The following is a 27,519-nucleotide window of genomic DNA, read 5'->3' as shown; positions in this document are numbered from 1 at the left end:
TAATGAAACAGCATACTAAAGTCACAGACAAGATTTGGGAAAGAAGGCATTATAACTACAAAGAAACAACAATAACTATTTTCATAACGGAAGTCAAGAGACAATGTTCAAAGTGCAGAGAATTCTACTTCCATCAAAACTGCCTTTCAAACACAAAAGCTATAAAGTTATTGTCAGACATACAAACTGAGGGTTTATCATAAAAAAGTGAAATTTATTATCAACAGGCCCTGCTAATAGATGAATTTCAGGATGAAGGAAAATGATCCAAGAAAAAAGGTCTAATATCCAAGAAGGAAGAGTAAGCAAAGGAAATGATAAACATTGGAATAATTCTGAGAGGAGAATGATGACCACGTAAAACAATAAAAATAACGCCCAATTTGGGGGATTAAAAAAAAGTCAAAATAGAAATAAGACCCTGGAAACAGTAATAGATACTATGGAATGGGGTGACTGTCATCAAAGTACTCTAAGATCCCTGTGCTGTTTGGGAGAATGAAGAACACCAGTGAGCTTTAGATTCTGTTAAGTAACCACTAAGGTTACTTAATACATAAAGAAATAAAGGGTAGAACTTCCAAATTAGTAGAGGGGAAAAACAGAATAAATGAGGAAAACAAATCCCCAAAAGTCCAAAATACAGAGAAGGCGGAAAAGGAAAGAAAAAAAGAAGGGAGAAAGGAAAAGAAGGAAGAAAAATGGGACAAATAGGAAGAACCAAAGAATATATCAGTCACTACGATCATTGTAAATTTAACAAATTACCTAATTAAAAGACAAAGATTGTCATGTTGAAGAAAACAATCGAAAAACCAAAAATCAAAATCCAGAGCAGGAAGAAGAGGAGAGGCACCGAGGGGCTGAGTGACACGAGTACTGAGCAGGAGAGCTGGGCACGGACTCAGGCCGCCCGGCCGAGAGCCTTTATTCTTCTCCAGGACACTACGTACTATCTTTAAAAAATGGTACAACGGAAAATTAACATACGAGTCTACTTCTGAAATATTAACCATGAAGTCTTTTAAATGATGTTTTTTTTAAAAAAAATGAAAATATCGAGGCCTCCTAATCTTTCAAATTAGAGAGGACACTTACATACTGCATTTTAAAATCCAATCCGTTTTCCTTCAAAACGATACAGTAGAGATCTACAAACTTAATTTTTCGTGGAAAACAACTGCAAACAGCCTTGTTTTTAATGGTCTTTAGGATCTTTTTTAAAATTAGAATATTCAGATCTAGTCACAACTGCATCTAAACTGAATTTTACTTTACATTCTAAAAAATATTCTTAGTCCTTGAAGTTATCAGAGACTATGACTTGAATAAAACAGTGTGTGTTTTAAGGTAAATGCTTGCTACGTAACTCCGACTGTGGTTTTTCCTAAAACCACAGAACCAAGACTGTGCAGAAAAGATATGATTATCCTAAAGTCTCAGGTTAACATCTTCAAGAATCAAGACGATGGAGGAAAAGGTACCTGGTGAAAGGCATCGGGATTCCCAGGATTAAAAAGTGAGGGCAATTTTTCTTCTAATCCTCGTACTATTTCTGGCCAGACAGAATTCACCAAAAAATCATATCCGGGAACAGTATTGCCTTTTTCACTGTAAGATAAGAGGAAAATTTCAGTCAAATACACCGGAATCTTCTACTTCCAAAAAGCAAAATTCCACTGTGGTGTTTTTATTAAAATAAAAGTTCCTCAGCCTAAAATTTATTTCAACCTTTTAAAAAAAACAATATTTGTCAATTAGTTTGTTCTTAGACCCAAACTTCTATTTCACTCCTTGATTTCATTCTCACCTTGAACCTGACACATCCTCTGTGTCCTGACTCCTACATCTATCTATCAAGTAGTAAGCAAGCTGGGGTCAAGGATAATGGAAAACTACACCGACTTAACTTGGCACAATTTTCTCCCCTAAAATGGGCTACCATGTTTATACCCTGTCTTGAAAAAGAAGCAGTTTAATACCACAGGAAAAGCAGTCTTTGTGGGACTTCCCTGGTGGCGCAGTGGTTAAGAATCTGCCTGCCAATGCAGGAAACACGGGTGCGAGCCCTGGTCCGGGAAGATCCCACACGCCGTGGAGCAACTAAGCCCATGCGCCACAACTACTGAGCCTGCGCGCCGCAACTACTGAAGCCCGTGCGCCTAGAGCCCGTGCTCCGCAACAAGAGAAGCCACCGCACCGCAACAAAGAGTAGCCCCCGCTCGCCGCAACTAGAGAAAGCCCGCGCGCAGCAACGAAGACCCAACGCAGCCCAAAATAAATAAATTTATTTTTTAAAAAAAGCAGAATTATGTTACATCTACTCTGCCTGTGCTCTGTAAATGGAACAATAAAGCCTACAGTACAGCACATATATTTTTTGAAAAAAAGAAAGAAAAAAAGAAAAGCAGTCTTGTATTCAACCGTAACACCACTCAACTCTACAGCACTATAAATCACGCTAATTGCCCAATTACTAACAACTTTCTGATTCAGCTATCCCTAAGATTACCCTCAGTTCTAAAGTTCTATGGCTATTTTACGTAAAATCTCGATCACAAATCTTAATACAAAAAACTGATAACGGTCATGTTTTTTGTGTGTGCATGCTTTATTCTGCATTTTTAGCCAAAAGGCTGGACTCTGGGTTTCTAATTCACAAACTTAGATGAGAGATAACACTGAGATAAAAGCATGCACTCGGGAGCCAGAGTACGTGAGTTCAAATCTTGGGTGATTTAACTTCTCTGTGTTTTGGTTTCTTCATCTTCAAAACAGGGATGGTAGTGATACCTACTCACAGGGTCATTCTATGGATTAATATTTGTAAAGCATTTAGGATGGTGCCTAGCATACAATAAGTGCTATGTTAATAGTGGTTAAATACACAAGTACATAAACAAAAAAGGCATGTTCCTTAAGTTTCTCTTGAACTTAAAGACCTGTAAGTAGGATTAAGCAACACCATCTCACTGTTCGACCCACTTTGACTGCTCCATTATCGATATGCTCTATATTAAGATAATTGTCTTAAAATTGATCATCCATGCAATATACGGTCTTATTTTTTAGCAAAACGGGGAGTTGTGTAGCTAAGTGGTGATAACAAATTGGCATTTAACATTCTGATAAGTATTAAAAATAAACAGTAAAAATTTTTCATAATTTTCCTGCTTAGCAAAAACTATCAAGACAAATAGCTTATTCAGCTTTACTGTTCAGAAAGAGCTATCAGATAATCTCATTCTATAATAGGTAAGAATTGACGAGAAATTACTGGCGGGATTGGAGGAGGGTCCAGGAGGGAAAGAAGATGCCCGTGTCCCACAGACCCAATTCCACGTATCATATCATATACTTTTAATCATAATAAGAACTAGCTCTATTAAGGTATCAGAAGAAGAAAAAACAGAATTGAAGATTTTAAAATACAAATGCACAGAATCTGAACAACACTGAAGGACAAGATCACCTCATTCCCAAAGTAAATGTTTAATTAAAGCCCCAAAGAAAAAATTTAAATCTGTGAGATCAACAATTACAAAAGCTAATCCACATTCTTCGGAAGATAAATCTTGAATGTCGCTGGTGTCCCCAGTTATAGAGGGCACCCGAAGGCAGAAGCTGAGCAAGGGAAGGTCAGGAGCGCAGGACAGGACGATGGGGCCTCAAGCAAATGCAGATGGCCCACCAAGGTACAGTTTAGATTCCTCACATTTCTGAGGTTTCTACATGAATTCTGCCACACTGAAAACCATGGAAAAGAGCATGTGAGGCTTTGTAACTTGACATTTCAGGACCAAGACTAGGCTTGTCAAATCTAATGACTGGTTGTTTCATAACTGTGGCTTCTTTAATCTTACCCCATGACTTCTATTAAATTCTTACCCCAAATACAAATCCAACTAAATCTTCATGATTACTAAGCAAAAGTGGCAAAACAAGGCTTCATTTGGAATCGTGTAGTGGAAATAGGGTACTTCACAAGTCAAGCAGCATATTTGTTCCCCAGATTTTTTTTCTTTTCAAAGAACAAAAATTCAAGACCAAATACAATGTTTACTTCATGATGACAGGGACCTCATTTGCCTTTCTAATGCTGTAAATAGGTTAAGTCTTTCATCCTGCAAACATTGGGTAGTTACTGTCTTCAAGACACCGTGCCAGGAGGGAGGTGTGGGCCGTGCAGGAGGGGAGCACGCTGTTGAGATGGAAAAGGTGAGAGCAGCATGCAATGGCCTGCAGAGAACAGGATTAAAGGGAGTTATCAGGATAAAAGATGGTCTCTTGAAGGAAGTGGCATCTGAGCTGGGGCTTCACGTGGAGTGACAGGTCAACAAAAAGAGGGAACGGGAAAGGCGGAGGGGACTCTGAGGAAAAACACAGACCCGCCCAGCGTGTGCTGGGGTGGGCAAGTGCAGCTGTGTGCTGGAGAACAGCAGGGCGAGGGTACCACAGAGCAGAGTGCCCCACCCGAGGACCACCAGGGCCAGAGCACAGAGGGCCTTGTGTGCTGATCAAGAAGCCTGCATTTTCCACAATGAGCAATAAGAAGCCACTAAAGACTTAGGAAGAAGGCAGGGCATGAATCTCAGAACTGTGGGTAAATGTGCTGGCAGAGGGGCAGGCTGAGACGTGAGAGCAGGTGGGGAAAACCTGTTACTGTGGACAGAAAAATGACAAAGGCCTGGACCAGGACAGGGGCAATGGTGGAAGGCAGTGGGGTATTTACAAAACAGAACTGAAAACCATGGAAATCAGACAAAAGGAGGGAAAACTGAAGATGACTTTAACCACAATTAACATCTTATAAAACTCGCTGAATTAAACTGAATTGATATTTATTAACAGATTATGACATTAGAATAATGGAAGGAAACCAACTTTTATTTCAAACCTAGTTTAGGGAAATGACAGTGTAGGAAAGGGCAAAGCATAGGCTGTGGATTCAAGAGAGACACACCATTCACCTCCGTTGCACCCACTACAGTTTCCTTCTCTGTAAGACGAGGCTAACGGCCCCTGCCCAGCTCAGAGGGCTGTGCTAACACACAAACAGGAAAGGGCATCTGAACCCAGTCCACACGAGACCGCAATCATCAGCAGGGCACGAGCGGCTCCCAGGAGCAGCCCCTGACTGCGGGAGCTCTGAGAACAGCTGCTCAAACTACCTTGAGGTGGCTCCTCCCGTGACCTCTCGAAGGAGGCGGCAGTGGTGGGGAACGAACTCCAGGAGCTTACTGTACATGAGCTGAAGATCACTCGGATGAGCATCGACAATCTGCTCTACGATCACCTAGTAAAAGGAGCATCATTTTTAAAAAAGACAAGTATGAATTACGTATCACAGGGAAAAGAACAAAGAAAACCTTAGAAGTGTGTTTCCTCTCGCCTCCCTCCTCCCCAGCTGACGTGTTTTCTAACAGTAATAGCCTGACTCAGAGCTAGTTCCACGATTCGGGTGCATAGCCCTGACCTGGGGGAGACACAGGCTGGGTGACAGACACTGGCCTGAAGCTGAAAAGCCAGACACATTCGCCTGTTTCCCTCCTGAGCTTGAAAACGAAATAAAACGATGGTTTCCCATGACAACAGCTCCTTGCTGTCTTGACGATGGCCTTTTCTTCTAAACACCATTATTCAGATTAGGGGAAGGTTTGAGACAGAGAAAGATGGAAGGAAGTATATTTTATTTTACTTTATTATTAATCTTTTGTGTTAAGGTTGAGAATCAAGAGGCGAATGACAAGCATATGAATTTAAATAAAATTAAAATGTGGTCATGGTTTATTTAATATGCCACTGAAACATCAAATGTTTCTTTAATTTAGCACATTAGGTTCAGTTCAATGAAAACCAAAGGCATAAATTAGTAACCATTTTCACTGAGTGATAAAGAAATAGTGTAGGTAATTTGTCTTTTTCACTCCTATAGACACAGCTATGAAATACAACAGGATACAAACAGAGGAAGTTGACAGATCATTTATTTTTAGTAATCCTAATGAAAGCTGACCAGATTATTGAAATTAATCCTCAAGTTTCATTTTTATCAATGACATTCAATTTTCCCCACTTATAAATGGGAGACTTTCACCCCAAAGTCATGGTGAGTAGGGCTTTGTACTACTGGACAGAAAGAGCATCCACACTGATGTGGCAGTGAAGAAAGTCTGCAAACACTGAGGACGGGCCTGTGACTTCCATCAGTTTGAACCAGACAAAGCTGCCATTTTTGTGTCGGAAAATGTTGAGTATTGGCAACTTCATATGGTACAATCTGTGATATATTCTGGCTGTTCAAAGGCAGAACATGCTTACTTCCCAAATTTTAACTGCATCCTCATAGGTGAAGGACACTGGATGGCCAAGTTCTGGGTTTAAGGTATTACGCTGCTAATTTGCCTATGAAAGCCCTTCATCTGTGAATATTCCCTCCCTCCCACCTTCCTGGCCCACACACTCCTCAGCATGTCTGTGAAGACAGCCCTCCACGCAGACCTTCCACGCTCAGGGCTCTTGGCCCGCTGTCCCACCACGAGGCACTATGAGCTGCGGTGCTGGCATCTGCTTTACTTGTTCCATTCTACCCACTAGACCAGTAGTTAAAAGATTCGTTTTAAAAACTTTATTGGCAAATAATTTACATAGCATAAAACTGACCTAAAAATGTTCTGACACACACCTTCTCCCTAGGGAAGACCTGCCCCCTACTGAATTAAAATGATCCCTGGGCTACGGCATCACTAGAAAATACGAGAGAGGGTGCCTGACTCCTGCATGCTGGTTGTAACCACCAGGGACCAACCTTTTCTTACAACTGATGCTGCAGTAACTATGAGAATCTTTACAGAAGGACCTCTGATCCACCCTCACGCCCAGTGAAGCCTCCAGGACACAGCAGACGCTCTATGAACACCTGCTCAATGAAGGCCTGGGGGTGCACAAACCTCATCCACGTATGGTTTCACTAGGACTTGACCAACTAACGCCTCCGCATCCCGTGCCTTGTCAATCGTGGCGTAAGTCCGTAAGCAGTGCCGGATCACATCGACACTGGAAGTCCGAAGACCTTCCAGAAGGAGGCCTTCCAGTGACTGCTGTAACATGGCTGTAATGCCAGCTATACGCTGCAAGAAAAACAGGTAAGAAAGCAGCTGGAACAATGTCTAAAGACTCAAATATATACATAACAAGTCTCTGGCGGCACTAGAAGAGAATATATGTAAAATTAAAATATTAACATTTTCTGGAGCGTAACAATGAATCTCTCCTCCACCCCACATCTCTTTATAAGTAAATCTTTGCTATATCAAAGGATTTAGACAGAATTGCAGAATGAGAAAAAAAGTTATTTTCCTCTTAAGCTACAGAGTAAATCTGACAAACATCATGAATCTAAAGCCCAGTCGAGAGTTTCGGATAAATTAACTCTGACTACATCATACAGTGTGTCAAGTTACACGGAATTTAGAATTAATTTTACCCTTATAATTCAGAGAATATGCCTGTGTTTTTACACAAAATCTACAACATGTGACACTTAGGGGCAGGGGTCCAAAAAACAAAAACTGAAGGAAAAAATTCAAAGCTAGTTTCAAAATCCTGCAGATCAACAATTATCACAGGCATTACAGGCATACCTTGGAGATACTGCGAGGGTGGTTCCAGACCACAATAAATCGAGCAGTATCACGAGAAAGCGGGTCACTGGGATTTCTTGGTCTCTCAGTGCATGTAAAAGAAATGTTTACACTATACTGCAGTATATTAAGTCTGCAATAGCATTATGTCTAAAAAAACAAGGTATATACCTTAATTACCTCAATTAAAAAATACTTTATTGCCAAAAGATGTTAATCATAATCCGAGCCTTCAGCGAGCGGTAATCATTTTGCTGGTGGAGGGTTTGAAATATTGTGAAAATTACCAGAATGTGATACAAAGACATGAAGTGAGCAAATGCTGTTGGAATGGCACTGGTAGGCTGACAGACTTGCTTGATGCAGAGTTGCCATAAACCTTCAATTTGTTTAAAAAAACAAACAAACATATCTGTGAAGTGCAATAAAGTGAAGGGCAATAAAATGAGGTATGACTGTATCAGGTAAAACCAAAATTACTTAGCAAATTCCTAAATACCAAAGTGTGAAAATTTAAAACAACACTTACTGGTCTTATTTTGTCCAAAAGAGGCATGCCTTTGCTTTGAACAGCATGAAACTGTAACTGGTTAAATTCTGTGGCAATTCTCTCCAAAATCTGTCCAGTCAGAAGTGGGCTAGTAGAGACAATTAGAGAAATTTAACTCCTAAAGGTTTTAAATTTCCAAGAGAACACATCACATGATTAGCCATGGTGATGCTTCAGCACCCACTGTGTTTTTCCACAGCCCCGTTACAAGGTAGAAGCTAAAGCATCCTTCATACCATCAGCTTTAATAAGTCACACGCAAAGCATGTTCTAGGACAGTGGGCAACTACTTCAGTATAAGCCACTGACGCTGCCTGGCCTCAGCCACAGGGTCCAGGAAAGAAGCAGGAGCTGGACCAGGCCAGTGCGGGTGCGACGGGTATTTCCACCTCCTCCCCCAGGATCTCCCGTCTGGGGCCTTCTTCGTCTTTGACTTCCCTTCCCCCTCTTGCCCCACCCTATTATTTACACCTGAATCCCCTTCTACTGCTCCGTCTCACTCTCTCTTCCTCTAAAATACCTCCAGTGCTTCTAACATACCCAATGCTGCGGCCTCCTTAATAAAATAAAAGCGGCCCTCTAGCAGCGATACATCAAATAAGTCAGAAGAGCTCTACATTTTCTTTTACCAAAGAGCTGAAAGAGCAGTCAATCTGTATTCTCTGGGTCCTAGTGAGAGGACATTCATTGTGTATCTGCCACAAAGTGTAATAAATGCACTTTTTCCCTCTAAAATACATGGCAACAATACCACTCAAAAGGAAGCTAAATAGCAAAAGAAGAAAAATGTAAAAGCACTGAAGCATCTGCTGGGCTTCTCTTGAGGCATCCTATATCTAATGGTGACCTATCAGTGAGTGAGGGGAAAAAATCCACATCACAAGGAAATGAAATGCTATCCATTTCAGATCTATCCAGTCCTGTATCTACAGCATTCAAACTAGTTTAGGGCTTCCCTGGTGGCACAGTGGTTTAGAGTCTGCCTGCCGATGCAGGGGACACGGGTTTGTTCCCCGGTCCGGGAAGATCCCACATGCCGGGAGCAGCTGGGCCCATGAGCCATGGCCGCTGAGCCTGCGTGTCTGGAGTCTGTGCTCCGCAACGGGAGAGGCCACAACAGTGAGAGGCCCGCGTACCACAAAAAAAACCAAAAAAAACAAAAAAAACCCCTAGTTTAGAGGGAGAGCAATTCCCCTGCAAGACAACCCAAAAGGTTAATCCCTCTTTCCTGAGTAACCTAGTGTGGATCTATTAATCATAAATTATCTAAACGTTTCTTGGACTAAGAAGCATGCTGTAGTTACCATTCACTTACATTGCCCTGGTTTTCCCTTCTCTACAGCTCAAAGTTGCTGATCTGAATTTTTAAAAAGTACTCAAAGGTGATTCTGAGCAAGAAACAGCATAATACCTATTACATTAAAGATGGAACATTGAGGGACTTCCCTGGTGGTCCAGCAGTTAAGACTCTGCGCTTCCACTGCAGGGGGCCTCAGTTCGATCCCTGGTTGGGGAACTGAGATTCCACATGCCGTGCGGTGCGGCCAAAAAGGAGGAAAAAAAAAAAAAAAAGATGGAACATCGCAAAGGAATAGTATCATAGAAAAAGACATCAGTGAGGAAGGGAGTAGGAATGGACCCAAGTGGAAAGAAAACAGGGAGGCAGGTATGGCGGATGTCGAGTGCGGACAAGTCGGCAGGAGCTGCCAATGCTGCTGAGGGCAAGGGAGACGCGGAGCAGCTCAAGACAAATGGCTCCACTGGATGGGTCAAAAGGGATGACAGCGGAGACGCTGGCCAGTGCAGGTAAGGGCAGGAGTGCAAGGGCAGTGGGCTGAAGGGACAGAGACGGCAGGTGCTAACCACTTGTTTGTACATCTTGATTATGAAAGGAAGTAGAGACCCAGGACAGGAGAATCACTTCCTTTTTGGATGCTGCATTCCTCAATCTATAGAACGAGAGATATGGAGCATACTGTCTTTAAGGTGCTCCCAAATCTAACATTTTGATTCCTAAAATTAAGAAATCCAACATGTCTTTATCGTATGGTAAGACTTTGGTATAGGTATATTCAATTTAGCTTTGGTTGGTTTTGCAGCAGATTATCCAATATTACTCAGGGAAAAATGTTACGGCTGTCCACGTGACTTTAGAAGAAGCTCTTGTCAGACCCAAATTAGATGTGTGAGGGCCTACTACATGCCAGGTGCGGGCTACCGAGCTGTCAGACAACCCTGCCAGTGGAGTTACTATTAGCCTTACGCTGCCCATGACACAGGGAGTTGAGCTTCCATGACTCAGGCTGCCCGATGGTAGATGCAGCACAAACTTGTGCTCCTCCCATGGCACCATGGTGCTGGTATGATCTACTCATTTTCTGAGCCACTCATCTACCTGGCTGATTTAGAATTCACACTAGGAAGGTAATAAGACGGTCACAGTGTAACAACGGAAATGGTCATTTTTTTTCTAATTTCACAAGCTTTCTTTTCCCTGTTTATAAATCTTAACTAAGTGTGTCCTATACTGTTTCTTAACGCTACAATGCTAGTGCAAGATACATGAATGGTGATACTCTGGGCATGTCTACATAAATTTATGAAAGATGAAAGCCATTCCATACCTGGAAGACCAAAGGATTTTGCCAGTGCTTACATAAGGCAATTCCAAAGATAAAAATCTTCCACTGAAAGCACACTCCTCTGACTCCCTGTAAGGTGATGTGTTGGAACAGTGGTCCATCACCACAAAGGTTTTAGAAGGATGTATTATAAACTTTACCATCTCATGCCCTCCACTTTTCATAAGCTACATTCAAAAACACTGAGCCTTAGACTTGGCTTTTCTTCTTTTTCAGAAATGAGTTTTAACTAAAAAAATTTAAAAAAAAATTTAAAAAAGTAGCCTGGGAGTGAAGTATTAATTTTTGTGATATTTAGTATTTAGTAAAAAATACTTACCTGCTTGTTTCTAGTGCAGATGTCTCTTTAGAATGTTGAGAATTTAAGATTTTTTCAATTTTCTCAACTGATCGAATAACCTGTATAAGCCTCAACACACATATCTATGAAAATAAAAATGAAGCCAAAAAAAAGTTATCGTGATGTTTCATCTTAATGATCTTATTTCCCCATTCTAAATGCAGGGAAATACAAAGCCAAAAGTCACCTTAAAGTATGTAGAGCACCCTACATTTTGAATACTTCTACATGACACTGAATTCCCAAGAATGTAACTCTTAATTTTAGCTGCCTAGAAGAAGCATGTTTCAATATTCTATTACAAGTTAATAGTTAAAAAAAGAAAAAAAACTAGACTTTTTTTGTTTTCTCATTACCTGCACTTTTATTGCTTTTTTCCCCATCTTGAACACTTGTATGGGCACTACATTTATTTTCTTATGACCCTTTTTTCATGTTTTAATTTTAGTTTCTGATCATCTTTATCCTCTCTATTTACATGTATACGACACAATTAAATGCCTAAGCATCAATTCATTGAAGACATTATTACACAATAAATATTATCAGAGAGGTTGAGGAACATTATAAAAACTCTCATCCTTAAAAGAACAAAAAGAAAGTCATTCATTAGACAAACAGTTACTAGAACCTACTGTACAGCACAGGGAACTCTACTCAATGCTCTGTGGTGACCTAAATGGGAAGGAAATTGAAAAAAGAGTGGATATATGTATAATTGATTCACTCTGCTGTACAGCAGAAACTAACACTACACTGTAAAGCAACTATACTCCAATAAAAATTAACTTTTAAAAAAAAGACCAAAAAAAACAAAACAAAACAAATAGTTACTGAGCACCTATTTTGCACCAGACATTCTTCTACAGTGAGGACATGAGTGAATAAAACAGGCAAAAATTCCCTGCTCTCACAAAGCTTACAATCTTTTCTAGAAAGGCACTGAATTCTTGAAATCTTTGGACAAAAGCTGATATTTAAAGGAGAATTAAACAGAAGGTTTCCAAAATAGGTTTCTCTCCCTTGAGATTTTGAAAAATATGCTAATAAATTTAGAAAACACTGACAGATCACCAGGCTAGAATCAGAAGTCTCAAATTCTAATCCTATCTCTGCCATTACATCCTTAAAGTCAGATAATAAAATTAAAACACAGGACCAGTAAAATGTAAAAGTAGTGCATGCAGAGGTACAGTTAACAAGTGGAAACAAAAGAAGAAATAAACGTGACAGAATGAGAGAGCAACACACTACTTTTTCAACCTGCAGCAGAACATTGGAAGACTTGGTCTTAGAAAGCCCACTTACTCCCTAATCTCTAAAATTTTAATATTTTCTTTATAGGGGTGCTGAGAAATTAGTTATATGCCTGTTAAACTGTAAAGTGTTTCACAGATACCAGTTATTACTGTTTCTTCTTTTGGAAACATTGAGGAATGTTAATTTTGTGACCACTTGGGTACATCTACAATTCTGTCTTACTATTTCAAACAGTGGACATGACATTATAAGCCTAAGTATATACTGATACATAGCAAAAGGCTTTGAGAAAAACCACTTTCATGTACTGAAAAGTGTGAGAAGACATGAGGGAAGGGCTTTTAGCTGGCATGCAGCATAAGAAATCTACAGTTTTCTTTAAAAATTTTAATGCTGTCATGAATAAATTAATGCACAAGAAGAATATGCAATTTTCTTTGTCTTTTTCTTCTATTAGTTACTTTAGCATACCCCTCTTATTAATAGGACCTTAATCAGCCCAGGAGTAAGAAGACCTGGCCTCCAGCTCTGGCTCGACCCCTTGTGAACTTTGCTGAACACTGATGCCTAAAAATAAGGAGAGACCCCACACTTCCTCTCTGCAAAGGTACCAAGAGAAATAAACCAGACCACGTGCGCGGAAGTGCCATTAACTCCAAGGTGCTACCATGAACCCATGTGCAACCTACCTTTTTTTTCCTAATGTCCTCTTGTTTAGACAGTCGTTCATCTACTGCCCGAATTCCTTCACTGACAGATGACCTAAGACTCTTTAAAAGAATAAAGAAAACGTACAGCAGAAACTGTTTTGTGACATTACGAAACTTACACATTTAATTAAATTCCAAAGAACTTAATTATCTTCGGGCCGGTAATATGCAAATATTGACAAAAATACATAACATCAGACACAACTGCTGTTGAGGGTACTCATGGTGTGGGGGCAAAATAACATATAAAGCCAAGGTTACGGAGGATTAACAGGCCGAAAGAATAATAATACATGTACAAGCAATGTCGTTCAAGAAATCATCTGAATCAAAGGATAGGAGAGTCTGGCACAGGGGATGGGACTTGAGCCTGACCCTGAGAACCTGTGGAAGCTGACGATGGTGGAGAGGAGGTTATCAGAAGACAAAGGTGGGAAGATACAACTGACGGCGCACACTCAGGGTGGGTGAGGCATGCACCCGGGCGCACTGCAGGCTTCATTTTGCAGAGAAGTAGAAATAAACAGGGAGGGGTTGATTTAGGAGGACTTTAGATTCTACACACTTTAGGGAACTAGAGAATCCCGAAGCACTGATATTTCCTGATGAAATGCTGTTTGGGGGATGGTAGGAATCAAGAAGTAAGGAACAGAATGGTCAGGAAAAGGCAGAGGTCATAGGTGGAGAAACATGTCCAGAAGCTAATAAATTAAGCCAGGTATGAAGAATTGAGGCCAAAATGAAGGTAATGGAAACAATCAGAATAAACTAGATAAATCACAAAAATTTTATAGAAAGGTGAATTCATTCATTCAATAAACATTATGAAATGTCTATTAAATGTCAGCTACTGTGGTAGCCAGTGAGGCTACAATGATGAATTAGACAGAAACAGTCTTATTCCTCAATGATCGTAGAATCTCAGAATAGCGTCATGAGTTGAGGTCAAAAAGGCAGGTGAGGTCTGTGGCTGGTGAGGTGAAAGGTGGCTATAAAGACAGCTGCAGAATAAGGGAGGGGACGTGGTACTGGCAGGTGGCAGGGCAGGACTAGAGCCCGGAGGCGTTGAGAGCAGCCCAGGAAGTTCAAGGCACAGGTCAGCAGAGCGGAGAGAGCACAGGGGGAAGAGTGGGAGGTTAACACAGGCTGAGGCTCAGGAGACGTCAGCCACAGGACTGGGAGGTGAGGGGGAGCACCAAGAAGGAGGCAGGAGAGCCATGCAGAAGCTGCTGTGCAACCCAGAGGGGACCACAAAACCCCTTTCCTTCCATTCTAAGGAAAAGCACTGTAATGAGTTTTTGTAAAATTCAAAGACATACACTTTCAAACACATCTGCTAGTTCAAGGCACAGATCAAGACCTATCTCTTTTATGAAGTCTTTCCCGCCTACCCCTCTCCTCGGGCCTTCTCAGCTCTGACACTCCCATTATCCTGCATTTCCTTCAGTTCTATCCAGGCAGGGCCTCTTTACCTACGTTACCTACTGAGAGCCTCGCACGTGCCAGGCGCTGTCTCGGGGGCAAGGTGCATGAGGCCACTTGGTCTGGCGTGGTCCAGTGGTGACACACACAGGAAGCGATGGTGCAGTGCATCACAACTAAGGGACGATGGAGGTCGGGGTGCCCAGCGCAGACGAGCGGGTGAGGGGAGGGCAGGCCACACGGTCCCCTGTCAGAGGTGATGCCAAAACTCCCCCCCCCCCCACTGTTCATCCAGATGGGGTCCCTGTCCTCAGGGCTTACAGGCAGACAGTCCCATTCCCACGGGAGAGACTTTCTCCCAGAAACTAGGCGTCACGTGATATTTATATTATCCTTCAGTTACATACAGGGGTTAAACAGCTTTTGTAGACTGGTCCAGGAACCTAACCACATGTAAAACACTGTCTGGGAAAACACTTGTAAAATTACAAATTTTAAACCATAAGTCAGCCAGTTCTAAGTTGGAGACCACTTACAGATGGGGGAGGTCGTATTAACAAGTTAAATTTTGAAATACCCCTCTTTTCCTCCCTGACATTTAAAGGTGTCTACTCTTTGACGATCTGTCGTCTTCAAACCAAACACGTGTTTAGGCTGTAACATCACATGCAAAAAGTAGAGAATCATTTTCACCAGTTTTGAAGGTGAGTACTATAATCACGGACCATTAAACAACCACCACAACAACCTAACACATTAAAGGAGTTCTTGGAGAAGGCAAACGAGCGTAACGTGCTTTATATATATAGACTGTTTACCGGCACCTGGGGACTTACCAGAACCTCTTCCCGTAACTGTCCCAAAGGCACAGAAAGCTGGCTGAGGGCTCTGTCCATGCCCACCTAAAGGCAAAATCATGCAGGCACAAGCACGTCAGTCAGGAGTGACAGTGAAGCTTCTGTTTAACGAGCAAAGCAGTACTAGACTTAGGTTATTCTTTCCGTACAATCACATATTGCTAATAACTAGATAAATAACAGAAATGTTATCTTACCACAAATATTGCTCACAGAATGTGAAAAAATCTGTTGATATACATGAAACTATGCAAATAGGGAAAGTCATAATAAATCAAAAAGTCCTCGTGTACAACTTGCCTCTGGATGAAACTTTAAATGAATTAAAAAAGCTTTAACAGGAAAAATAGCTATCTCTGCCCTTATGCTGTTCAGCCAGCTGATGCGAAAGTCTGATGAGCTACATCTCTCCTAAGCATTATTACAGCCTTTGAGAAAAATCCAAATTAAATAGAATGGAAACAAAATTTTCAGGGTTTCTAATCCTACTGGAACATCTATCTTACTGGTGTACTTCCTAAAAGCAAACATGGCTTGTTATTCTTAATCCTTCCTGAAATTCCCATGGAGGTGGTGACTTTCTATATTTCTTTGGATAAACAGATTTAACCACAAAATAAGGTATGAACAAGAAGACTTTTCCAAGTATTAAAACTCAAGCATTTCTAAACAGCTTCTCCAAGTAACTGATGTGCTTCTCACAAACCATTCCTACATTTTTATAAAACCAGGCCACCTAAAGATTAATATTGGCCAATGTTTCCTCAACCTATGTCTGGCTAGCACAGTACCTGAAAGTCAATTAAGCATTTCCTTAAGAATAGTTGGCATCTGCTCTAGCAAATTAGTCTAAACCAATGAGATTTCATGGTAATCACTTAGCAACTAACAAAAACAACCACTCTTGAGATTGTTATCCTTTACTTTTCACTACTTCTTAATAAGTTATTCAAAAAATAGTCAAACTAAACTCAAAACAAAACATGTGTATCAAGAAAGTTTAGTTCTTTTATTAATAAGATTAGTAATCTCTCCAAGTTTCTGGGGGAAAAATCAACTAAAAGGTTTCTAAAAACACTCAGCACTTTTAAGAATAAACATGAGTGAGAAAGAAAGTGTGTAGTATGTGTGTAAATACACTGACTGGTAGGGACTCTGGATTTAAAGTTTACCAGGTTTGTTGACAGGTTGACGAAGTCTGCGTAGTCCTTGTTGATGAGCTCGACCATGGCCGTTTTAAGTAGCTTATAGTAGAGCTCCAGGTCATCTCTCAGTGATTCCAGCTGGACCCGCTTCCGACAGTCGGACACAAAGTGATCGACATCGAAGTCTTCCTGAAAATAGAAGCAGAAAAAAGAATTACTGCAACGATATCACATTTTACACATAGAAATAAAAGGAGAGAAAAGAATAAGAGATAAACGCCATCCTACTCATTTGAAAGGCTACACTGCCATTGGGAAAAAGTCCTTTTAAGTACACATGACATAAAGCTGCTTGTGCGCTATCAAGGTGCCAAGAGGGTGGCCCCTGACCAAGAGCATTCTCTCCTGTTGCCTAAATTCTACAAGGGATTTAATTTTTTTTAACTACACACATTAAATAGGCTCCTCACAAAACAGAAATTGCTCCTTTTCCCTTAGTTTTAAAAGTAACAAGTGTTCACTGTGAAACTTTCAACCAACAAAGAAATACAGCCATCCTGCAGCATCCATGGGGTCCTGGTTCCAGGACCCCCTAGGACACCAAAATCTGGTGATGCCCAAGTCCCTAATATAAAATGGTGTAGTATTTGCATATACTTTAAATCATCTCTAGATTACATAATACCTAATAATATGTAAATGTTATGCAGATAATTGTAAATACAATGTTAATACTATGTATATAGTTGCCAATTCAGCAAATTCAAGTTTTGCGTTTTGAAACTTTCTGGAATTTTTTTTTCCAAATATTTCTGATGCATGGTTGGTCGAATTCACAGATGTGGAACCCGAGGATAACGAGGGTGGACTATAATGACACAAGACAGAGAGTAAAAAAAAAAAAAAAATCACTCAGTCTTGATGCTCTACAGATAGGCACTATTAATGTTTTTCTCACTATTTAACATCGTGATTCACATCCTTCCAGAATTTTTTTGACTTTCTCTTTAAAATATAAATTATTTTTTAAATTGAGATACAATTGACATATAACAGTATATGACTTTTAGGTGCACAACATAATGATTCCACATTTGTATCTATTATAAAATGATCACCGCAGTAAGTCTAGTTAAAATCCATCACACATGGTTTCACATTTCCTTTTCTTGCTATGAGAACTTTTAAGATTACAAAGTGAAAAAAGCTAATCTGGAAAGGGTATAGCCTATATGATTCCAACTATATGGCATTCTGGAAAAGGCAAAACTATGGATGCAGTAAAAAGATGAGTGGCTGCCTGGGGTTAGAGGGAGAAAAGGATGGACAGGCAGAGCACAGAGGGGTTTCAGGGCTCTTATATATAATACTGTGATTGTAGATACATGTCATTATCCATTTGTCAAAACTCATAGAATGTACAACACCAGGAATGAATCTTAATGTAAATTATGGACTTTGGACGATAATAATTGTACCAACTCTCCACTGCCTAGGATTTGCTGTTGCTGCTTTACTGTAGCTGTTATCATTTAATGACTTTTCTAAACAGACTGAAAAAAACAAAGATTCACTCCCTTCAACTTTCAAATACACAACACGGCATTATTAACTACAGTCACCATGCTGCACACCACGTGCCCAGGCTTACTTACCTAATTAACTGCAAGTCTGTACCATCTGACCCCCTTTGCCCATTCTGCCCACTCCCCACCGGCTGCCTCTGGTAACCACCCACCTGAACAGTACCTGTGGGTCCATTTTCTCTTGCTTTGCTTTTTAGATCCCACACACAAGTGAGATCATGATCACCTTTTCTCTAACTTATGTCACTGAGCACTAATGCCCTCAAGGTCCATCCAGGTTGCTAACACAGAGGGCAAGAGTTCTTTCTTTTTCGTGGCTGAATGACATCCCAGTGTGTGGTGTGTGTATCACAGTTTCTTTATCCATTCATCCATCCATGGACACTTAGGCTGCTACCACGTCTTGACTTGCAAATAATACTGCAATGAACACTGGGAACCTACAAGCGTAAATCTCACTGGCTACCAGAGCCAGGTGGCCTAGAGGTGTCCCCAGGCAGCAGCTGCAAAAATCAGGGCACCAGACCAAGTATGCAAGTTCCTTTCCAGGAGATACTGTTGAGCCCAAGCAAGGCAGAGAGAGAGCAAAGATGGCCCCGCCACCGCCGGCCTCCAAGCCCCCAGATGGGGGTTAAATTAGAAGCCTGCCCCTCAGGCCGATGCTTTAAGATGAACAAGCCTCTTTCACAGAAAGTCTGGGCCCTTTTCAGTTGCTGTGTCTGTGTCAGGCCCTGGGGAGGGTAAGTTCATGCTGCCCCTTCAAGAACTGTTTCTCAGGTCACTGTAGCCTCACGGGTCTTCTAGATGCCAGCTCCATCGACTTTCAAAGCTAGATGTTTTGGGGGCTCATCTCCCAGGTGCAAGTCTTGAAAGTAGGGGTGCCAGGGGTGGGGTCCACACCCTTCACTCCTTGGGGAGCAGCCTGGGATGGGAGATCCCCCCTGACTGTGGGTCACCACACTGGGGGAGGGGTGTATGGTGAGACTGTGTCTCAGCCTCTCCTACCCACTTTGATGTGGGTTTTTTCTTGTTTGCCAGATGTGCAGGAGTTGCTCAGCTAGTTTTGGGGGTTTTTCTCAGAGGAAACTGTTCCATAAGTAGCTGTCGATTTCGTGTGTCCATGCGAGGAGGTGAGTTCAGGATCCTCCTACGTCACCATCTTCAACAAAACCCCAGACCTTTTCCTGTGTTCACACACACACTCACACACACACACACACACACACACACACAATCTTAATAAACCTTTGCTAAGCTCCTTTTCCCCATATAAAAATATAACTTCAACGTCTTTTCATAATACATATAAATTTGTACTGACATTTTATATGGATGTTGAGTATTCCACTGAACAGATGTTCAGAATCTTTCAAAACCAGTTTCCAAGTACTGGTCTCACAGGTTCGCTATGCCATCTCCCTTTATAACATTCTGATGCCCCTGGTAGGCAGACACGCATACAGCCAGCAGGTTACTGTCTATTGCACCTATGACTCTGCTACTAGCTGAGCTGTTTAGTCATCAAGAATCAGATGTGATGATTCCTTAACTTGTTAAGGTCACTTGTACTTATCAGCAAAATTACAAAATTTTATTGAACATTATATAAACCAACAAAATATAAGTGCAAGAAGATAACTGTTTTCATGAAAACTATGATGCTCTGCGAAGACCTGATACTGAGAAGTTGATAAGACAATTTTACTGAATTATGTATCACAGGACCATGAACCAGGTAGCGCAGCGGGAAGGAGGGTCATATAAATCTGGAAGGGTTCTATACCAGATTCTTTGCAGATGCCTTAGGGTTCTCATCCGACTTAAAGGACAATCTAGAAATCGAATCAGCAGACAAATTTTCAGAGAAAAGAGCTTGGTGCCACATCAATGGAGAATCAATGTACACAAGTATGATTGAAAAGAAAACGTTAAGTACTCAAGCACCATCCCTTGAGTACTTTTAAAAACTGACTTTCTTAATTAATCACCCAAACACCTGCTCTGATGGTGTCAGATGAGAGAATTTCTTACCAAACTGTAATTTCACCGCCACCTAGTGAAAAACCATCTGCTTCTTTACCTAGAGCCAGAATTAGCCTAGACATTTTGCTGCTTGAGACGACCTCAGGTAACACCTTACATTCATAGTTACACAGCAATCGCAGCAAGAACGTGTGGGCAGGCCTCAGCCTGACATCCTGGCCTTGCTATTAACCAGCTGTATGACTGGGCGGAGCACTCTGCTTGCCTCAGGTACATAATCTTTGAAGGTATGAACTTCAGATGGATGAAGTTCAGGTATGAACTTCATGGTGACATTCTAAATCATATAACTCAGCTCTCACAAACAAATGTTATTAGGTAATATTAGTGCTCAACTTGCCATGTATATATTTGTTCTTAGATAAACAAGCATTGGATTGCACAAGACTAAATTACTTAGAACATCTGTGAATATTGGATCAGGCAGCTTTTGCTATGACGGCAAACAACCCCAAACTCAGTGGTATGTTAACTGCCACATTTCATTTATCAGAAATAGTTTTACTTTATACTGTAGATTTCCTAAACAGTTAAAAAAGAAAGAACTTAAAACCCATACATTTATAGTCAATTGATTTTTTACAAGGGTGCCAAGACCATTCAATGGGGAAAGAAGAGTCTCTTCAACAACTGATGTTAAGACAAGAATATCTACACGGGAGAGAATGAATTTGGACACCAACCTCACACCATAAACGAAAACTTAACTCAAGATAGATCAAAAGACTTCAACAGAAGAGCTAAAACTATAAAACTCTTAGAAGAAAACAGGTGAAAGTCCGTGTGACCTTCAATTAGGCAGTCGTTTCTTAGATATGACACAAAAAGCATCAAGATAATAGACAAATTGAATGTGATCAAAATAAAAACTTTTATGTGTCAAAAGACACTATTAAAAAAGTGAAAAGACAACCCACGGAATGGGAGAAAATATCTGCAAATCATATACGTGATGAGGGTCTAATATCCAGAATATACAAAAACTCTTACAACTCTACAGTAAAAAGACAAATAACCCAATTAAAAAATGAGCGAAGGATCTGAACAGACATTTCTCCAAAGAAGATACACAAATGGCCAAAAAGCGCAGAAGGAAGTAACAACAACTGGAGCATTTGGCTGCAATGTGGATGAGCGTGACAGGACAGACTAGAGGCAGGAGGGTCAAGGGGAAGAGACCAAAGCAAGAGTGTGTTTGAAAGCCAGTGGGGAGAGTGCAAGAGGGCCTGGGCTCCAAGCATGGGCGGAAAGAAGGAAGGAAAACCCCCCTACAAAACAGGCGAGGAGGAGAAAGAGAACGGGCACAAATACAAGAACGAGCCGTGACGGAGGAGTTCCCATTCGAGGGCACTATTTTTTCTATAAAACAGGAAGCGAAGTCATACTATGGGCTAGAAGGGGAAAGCTACGATTCCAACAGCACCCCTAGGTAAAGGGATCTAATTTATCTTTGTTAGCAGGCCACTTTCTCTCCCTGCTACCAAGATCTTAGGTCCTGTTTCATCTGATAGTTGGCTATCAACGTGCGCTCAAGATTTCTGCAAGGTGACAAAGCTAACGGTATGATGTCACCACCACCTCTGCTCCAAGTGATTCTTCCATCTGCCACTCCTGTCTTTTGATCACCTCCATCTTCCACAAATCTGTCCCCTTGTCTTTCCCATTAGATCTCACAAGGACCACTGAAATAACTTTTTAGTAGCCTCTTTTTTTTTCTGTGTTCAGAAAGGTAGTTTGCTATTTATTAAGAATTTATTACTTTCCCAAAGGTCTGAGACACCACTAAGACACTGAGTTAGGACTGAAACACATGTGCAAGAATGGCCCATATCAAAATATTAGCTCATCAGTTCAAACCCAACATAATTTTCCCTTGAGCTAGAACCCGATATTAACCTGAAGTAACCAGTGGCACAGCGCCCTCTAATGCTGCTCCAATGCAACAGACATGCCCATGTAATCTGCTTTAAACGTGACGGCGGCTCATCAAGCACAAGCTGCTCAGTGTAGCACACAAGGCCCAGTCCAACTTGCAACCCTCCCAGCTGCCCTCCTACCTTTCCGGCCGCACTCCTGGCCAGCCTTCCAGCCTCTGTGGACTAGGTCGTTTCTGAGCACACACAGTGGTCTTCCTGTGACCATACTGAACAGCCCAAAGCATATCTTAGGTACCCTCATACTATCCCGTCTAGATTGCTGGGTGACACAAAGCAGGTGATCAATGAATGACTGTTTATTAAGTGAGCAACTGCTACCACTGTCCTAACAGGCCCTCGTCATGTCTGGCAGACTAATGACACAGTTTCCAACCCAACGACTGGATTTCAAGTAATCTCAACTCTCCTAATGCAAATCGGACATTCCCTAACTTGCCCACAGGGACAAATTACAAAATGTGCTGAATGAGACACAGAGATAGAAATATAACCCCGACAGCAAGCTCTCCACCCACCATTTCTGCCATGGAACTAAAACTTATAAAATGTCTCTTTGAAGGAAACACAAATTGCAAATAACCTTTATCTCCAGGTCTCACCTAGAAAATCAACAACATTTAACACAGGATAGCTGTCCTAGGTATTTTTCTTCTATATGTGAAGTGGTCACATTTATTAGCACTACAAATTGTAGGGCACATTCAGAGGCTTAGGAGCCATGAAAGAATATGGCCATTCCAGCCACCTTCCCAGTCTGCCCTCTCCTTACTGCATGTTCTACTTTAGAACTTATATTTTGAGGTTTCTGCTTTCTGAAGCTGCTCTTGCCAAAGGCATTCTGCCATCTCAGAGCAAGAAACATGGTGGGGCTAGCAAGTCCGAAAGAATGCTGGTACTGAGCCTGAAGGAAGCCTTGAAGAAGGCAAAAGTTGGACAAGTTAAGTTTTCTGTATTTTGAGACTCCTGAAATCAGAAGTCAGAACAAAGCCCCTGATCTCTGCTTGTGCCTTTTCTTCTTCCAGTGAGCCTCTTCTCATCATGGTCTTTCTTTCTACCCTCGCTCCAGGGCAGCTCTCAGCCAGGGGGTGGAACAAAGCGTTCCTGGATCAGCAAGTTCACCCCGCAGTCCCTTTCAGACATCCCTGACAAGTTACGCTCTTCCTTGCTGTGGTTTAGCAGAAACACCACTGTACAAGAACAAGAGTACATTATTCCAGGGTCTAGACAGCCCCGCATACTAAAAATGATATGGCCACACTGGAGAGAATCCAGATGTAAATACTGTTTTTTACCACATTTAAAAAAAATTTTTATTGGAGTATAGTTGACTTACAATGTTGTGTTAGTTTCAGGTGTACAGCAAAGTGATTCAGTTATACATCTATCCACTCTTTTTTGGATTCTTTTCCCATATAGTTTATTACAGAATATTGAGTAGAGTTCCCTGTGCTATACGCTCTGTCCTTATTAGTTACCTATTTTATACACAGTAGTGGGTATATGTCAATCCCAAACTCCCATCTTATCACTTCCCCGGCCCGTTTCCCCTTTGGTAACCATAAGTATGCTTCTGAGATCTGTGAGTCTGTTTCTGTTTTGTAAGTAAGTTCACTTGTATCATTTTTTAAAATTAGATTCCACATATAAGTGATATCATATGATATTTGTGTTTCTCTGACTTACTTCACTTAGTATGATAATCTCAAGGTCCATCCATGTTGCTGCAAATGGCATTATTTCGTTCTTTTTTAGGAACAGTATAGAGGTACCTTAAAAAGCTAAATACAGAACTACTATATGATTCAGCAATCCCACTCCTGGGCACGTATCTGAAGAAAACCATACTTTGAAAAGTTATGTGCACCCCAATGTTCACTGCAGCACTATTTACAGTAGCCAGGACATGGAAGCAACCTAAATGTCCATCAACACAGGAATGGATAAAGGTGTGGTACATATATACAATGGAATATTACTCAGCCCTAAAAAAACCAGATATAAATAATTTTAAAAACCAAAGATGTGATCTGAATACAAATATCAAAAAGAGATAGACTGATGAACCTAAAATAAGAAAAAACATAGTATGACTTAAAGTCATCAAAAAAGAACAGTAAGGGACTTACACTCACTTCCTTAGCGTCTACTGAGCCAAAACGTTTAACTTTTTAACACTGAAAACAGCCACTTAATGGTATCAAAACCCCCAATCCTTAGATATAAAACATAAATATGTTTCTTGGTAGTTAAGTACAGACCGAGAGGGTTACACCAAATAGGTATGCAAAGTTCCTCTGATTCAAATCTTGGATATTTTCAAAGCTGTGCCTGATGAACCTTTATTATCCATAAAATGTTTTCGGTTTATATTGCTATTCTGCTTATGTAAGTTTATGTCCTACAATGACCTGCAGACCAACTTCGAGGTCACCTTATAAAGAGAAGTGGGGCAACTTTAGAAAAGGAGAATGGCTTGCTTTGTTGTTTCGCAACAAAATCAGAAGATTCTCATCTTTTAAATATCTCATTCAGAAGCTTTAGGTGAACGTTAAGGAAAAACTTTCGATTTAGTGCCTTTTCCCTCCACCTGATTCCTGGGTATGGACGTGGGTTCAGAGATTTGGTCAATGCATTCGTACTGAGCTTTTAGGTGCAAGGCGCTGGTCAACAAGCCTCTGTCTGGCCAGGGGGCTGGCAATCCTACTGCACTACATGCTAACGGGGTCGGGTAATAACAGGGGCTTATTACACTTAGCTCAAAACCACTTGCACACAACTTCAAGGCCTTTTCGCTCACTACGCACGATTTCACAGTGGTGCTTTCTCCAGGCTGCCCCGGCCACACCTGAGGCCAAGAGACTCACTGCGAAGAGCAGCGAAGTCCCGCCGGGGGCCGGTCCGGGACAGGAGCGGCCCGAGAAGGCCCCGGAGCGAAAGGAGGGCAGGCCCCCCGCCGCCGGCTCGGGAAGCGGAGCCCCAGCGCGCACCTTCATGAACTCGTCCTTGTCGAAGCAGAGCGTGTCCGGCCCCTTAGGCAGGTTCATCCTACTTTTCTCCATCCCGCCGGCCGCCGCCACCTCTCAGCGCCGAGACCCGGACGAAGCGAGGAAGCAGGACGCTGCGCGCACGGACTCGGCGGCCGCAGCCACGGTATAGAAGGCGCCGCTTCCGCCAACATGGCAGCGCCCGCCCCGCGGCCAATCAGCGAACGCGCCGCGGGCCGGCCTCCGCCCGCCGCCGCCAAGAGGGGCGCCGGGACGGCCGCCGCCGCCCCCACGCTGCAGGTGCTGCTGCCCCCGTTCGGCGGAGGGCGGCCCTGCAGCTCGGGCCGCCTCCGACCTGGCGGTCCAGGCGGGGCTGAGCGCTAAGAGCACGGACTGGAGGACTCCGGGGTTCCCTCTCGACCCACTGGCAAAAATTGGCCTGTAGCGCCCTTCCAGGGCGGAGGGAACAGCCACGGCCGCAGTCGGGCCTTCGGTTCTCAGGTCCAGGGTTGGGCTCAGATCCAGGTGCGCAGTCTGAGTGCAACTTTGGGTCTTCAAGGTTCTTAAAGGAGCGCCTCATCACCTGCCTAGTCGGGACACAGCCGACAAATACATGTGCATACATGTGCATACATATTCATTTTTAATGTAAACCAGGAATGGGCAAGTTTTTGTGTTTGTGGCCAGTATCGGTGCGATTACATCCCCCCCGCCCCATTTCTCAGACTTTCTCCCTCCTCCTGCCCTCGTACATCCCAGTTTTATTTTGACGGTTTCTTTGTGTTTCTCTTTTTCCCATTGTCCCTCCCTCTGGCTGTGAATACCATGATCAAATGATGATGATTCGTTTCTCTTTTTTTCTCCTTGAGACCCTGATAACCCTAACCACGAACCTCAGTAAACACTCTTCACCCTGCCACGTCTTTCCTTCCTGCAGCCCGTGGCCTTTATACACCAGGGTGTAGGCTGCTCCTCCCAAGGCTATTTTCTCCTTGGAGATAACGCTAACCCCTAACAGTCCTTAAAAAGGAGATCAGCTCAGTGCTTCGTGACCACCTAGAGGGATGGGATAAGGAGGGTGGGAGGGAGGCTCCAGAGGGAGGGGATATGGGGATGTGTGTATACATATAGCTGATTCACTTCGTTATACAGCAGAAACTAACACAACATTGTAAAGCAATTATACTCCAATAAAGGTGTATTAAAATGAAAATGAAAAAAAGAAATGGCAAGCCTACCGGGAAAAAAAAAAAAAAAAAAGGAGTGGGACAGAGGAAAACAACACCTTAAGATAAGACACTTGCGTTCAAGTTACTCCAGATAGGAAACTGGTCACATTTTTAAAATGTAGGTATAGAATCCAAAACAATATACTCCCTACCATTGGGCCTGGCAAGTCTTGTCAAAGGGAATGTTCCCTGCTAATGTCTAGAGAAGCTGATGGATAGGATGAGAGGTGGGATCTATCTGGAAAATCAAAATAAATTGCAATCATGAAAAGTACATCCTGCTATTCTTTCTAAAATGTGGAGCCAGAAAGGCTCATTATTTGTTTTTGGTTTGTTTACTTTTATTATGAAAATTTTAAAGCATGCACAAAAGTCTGGAGAGCACAGGATACCTCACCCCCTTCCACATATTCATCACCTTGCTTCAACAATCATCTGTCTTCTACCACGGCACTACCACTCCCGTTTTTTCATCTGGAATGCATTTTAAGACAAATTGCAAACACCACATCATTTCCTGCTCCCCAAATACCTCTGTTTACACATCAAAGAAAAAGAAGAAAAAAGATACTTCCTTACAAGCCCCCAATGCCATCATCACACCTAATAAAAATCACCAGTTCTAATACTGGCTCTGAGAGGTGTGACTTTTAGCCCAATGCTACAGGGTTACTGAGTGACAGCTGCAAACCCAGGCAGCACAGACTGCAAAGCCCACACCCTTAACCAAGGCACCAAGATGGGGGGTTGGGGGGAACGTGCTGGGTAGACCAAGTAAAAATGTCTGGGAAACGCTGCCTTTTCTAGAAGTCTAAATGAACTAGAACTTGAACTCTTTCCTTCCTTCATTATAATTGCCTTCTGAAATTGTTCCCAGGCCTTTAGTAAAGAAATGTAGCTAAATTTATACAGTCTGGTGTGCTAATCGTGGGGATGCTGAAGGGATTAGGGGGTAAAGGAGAACAAGGGTCCCTGCTGCTGCCCACTCTTCTCCTCAGAGGGGGCAGGTAACACCCAAGACCCCATAGAGCAGGCTGCCACTTAGAGCCATAGGCTGTGGCTGTGGTCCTACCCACCAAAAGCCATGATTTCGGATGCACGCAGCAGTGAGCGAGCAGCGGCTTGAAGCGAGACCCTAGTTCCCTGACCAGGGGATTGAACCCTGGTCGCC

At 42.1% G+C, this 27,519-nt stretch overlaps 1 protein-coding gene across 2 annotated transcripts in view; it reads right to left on the bottom strand.

The window, feature by feature from the left end:
• Positions 1–25,315, bottom strand: part of COG2 (component of oligomeric golgi complex 2) — a 41,582-nt gene extending 16,267 nt beyond the window's left edge. Inside the window, exons 1-9 of one of the 2 annotated variants that reach the window (XM_081225626.1) lie at positions 25,123–25,315; positions 16,597–16,758; positions 15,404–15,469; positions 13,125–13,205; positions 11,155–11,258; positions 8,173–8,281; positions 6,951–7,130; positions 5,172–5,296; positions 1,485–1,611 (exon numbers count right to left, since the gene is read on the bottom strand). In XM_081225626.1, the coding sequence (XP_081081752.1) occupies positions 1,485–1,611; positions 5,172–5,296; positions 6,951–7,130; positions 8,173–8,281; positions 11,155–11,258; positions 13,125–13,205; positions 15,404–15,469; positions 16,597–16,758; positions 25,123–25,194 (1,026 nt within the window). In that variant the 5' untranslated portion in view covers positions 25,195–25,315. The remainder of the gene's footprint in view (positions 1–1,484; positions 1,612–5,171; positions 5,297–6,950; positions 7,131–8,172; positions 8,282–11,154; positions 11,259–13,124; positions 13,206–15,403; positions 15,470–16,596; positions 16,759–25,122) is intronic. The other variant, XM_081225627.1, reaches the window with a different exon arrangement.
• Between the last annotated feature and the right edge of the window lie 2,204 nt (positions 25,316–27,519).

This window comes from Mesoplodon bidens, assembly GCF_964165515.1.
Source record: "Mesoplodon bidens genome assembly, chromosome: 1".
Lineage (NCBI taxonomy): Eukaryota > Metazoa > Chordata > Mammalia > Artiodactyla > Ziphiidae > Mesoplodon > Mesoplodon bidens.
This window is presented reverse-complemented; position numbering and strand designations above follow the sequence as displayed.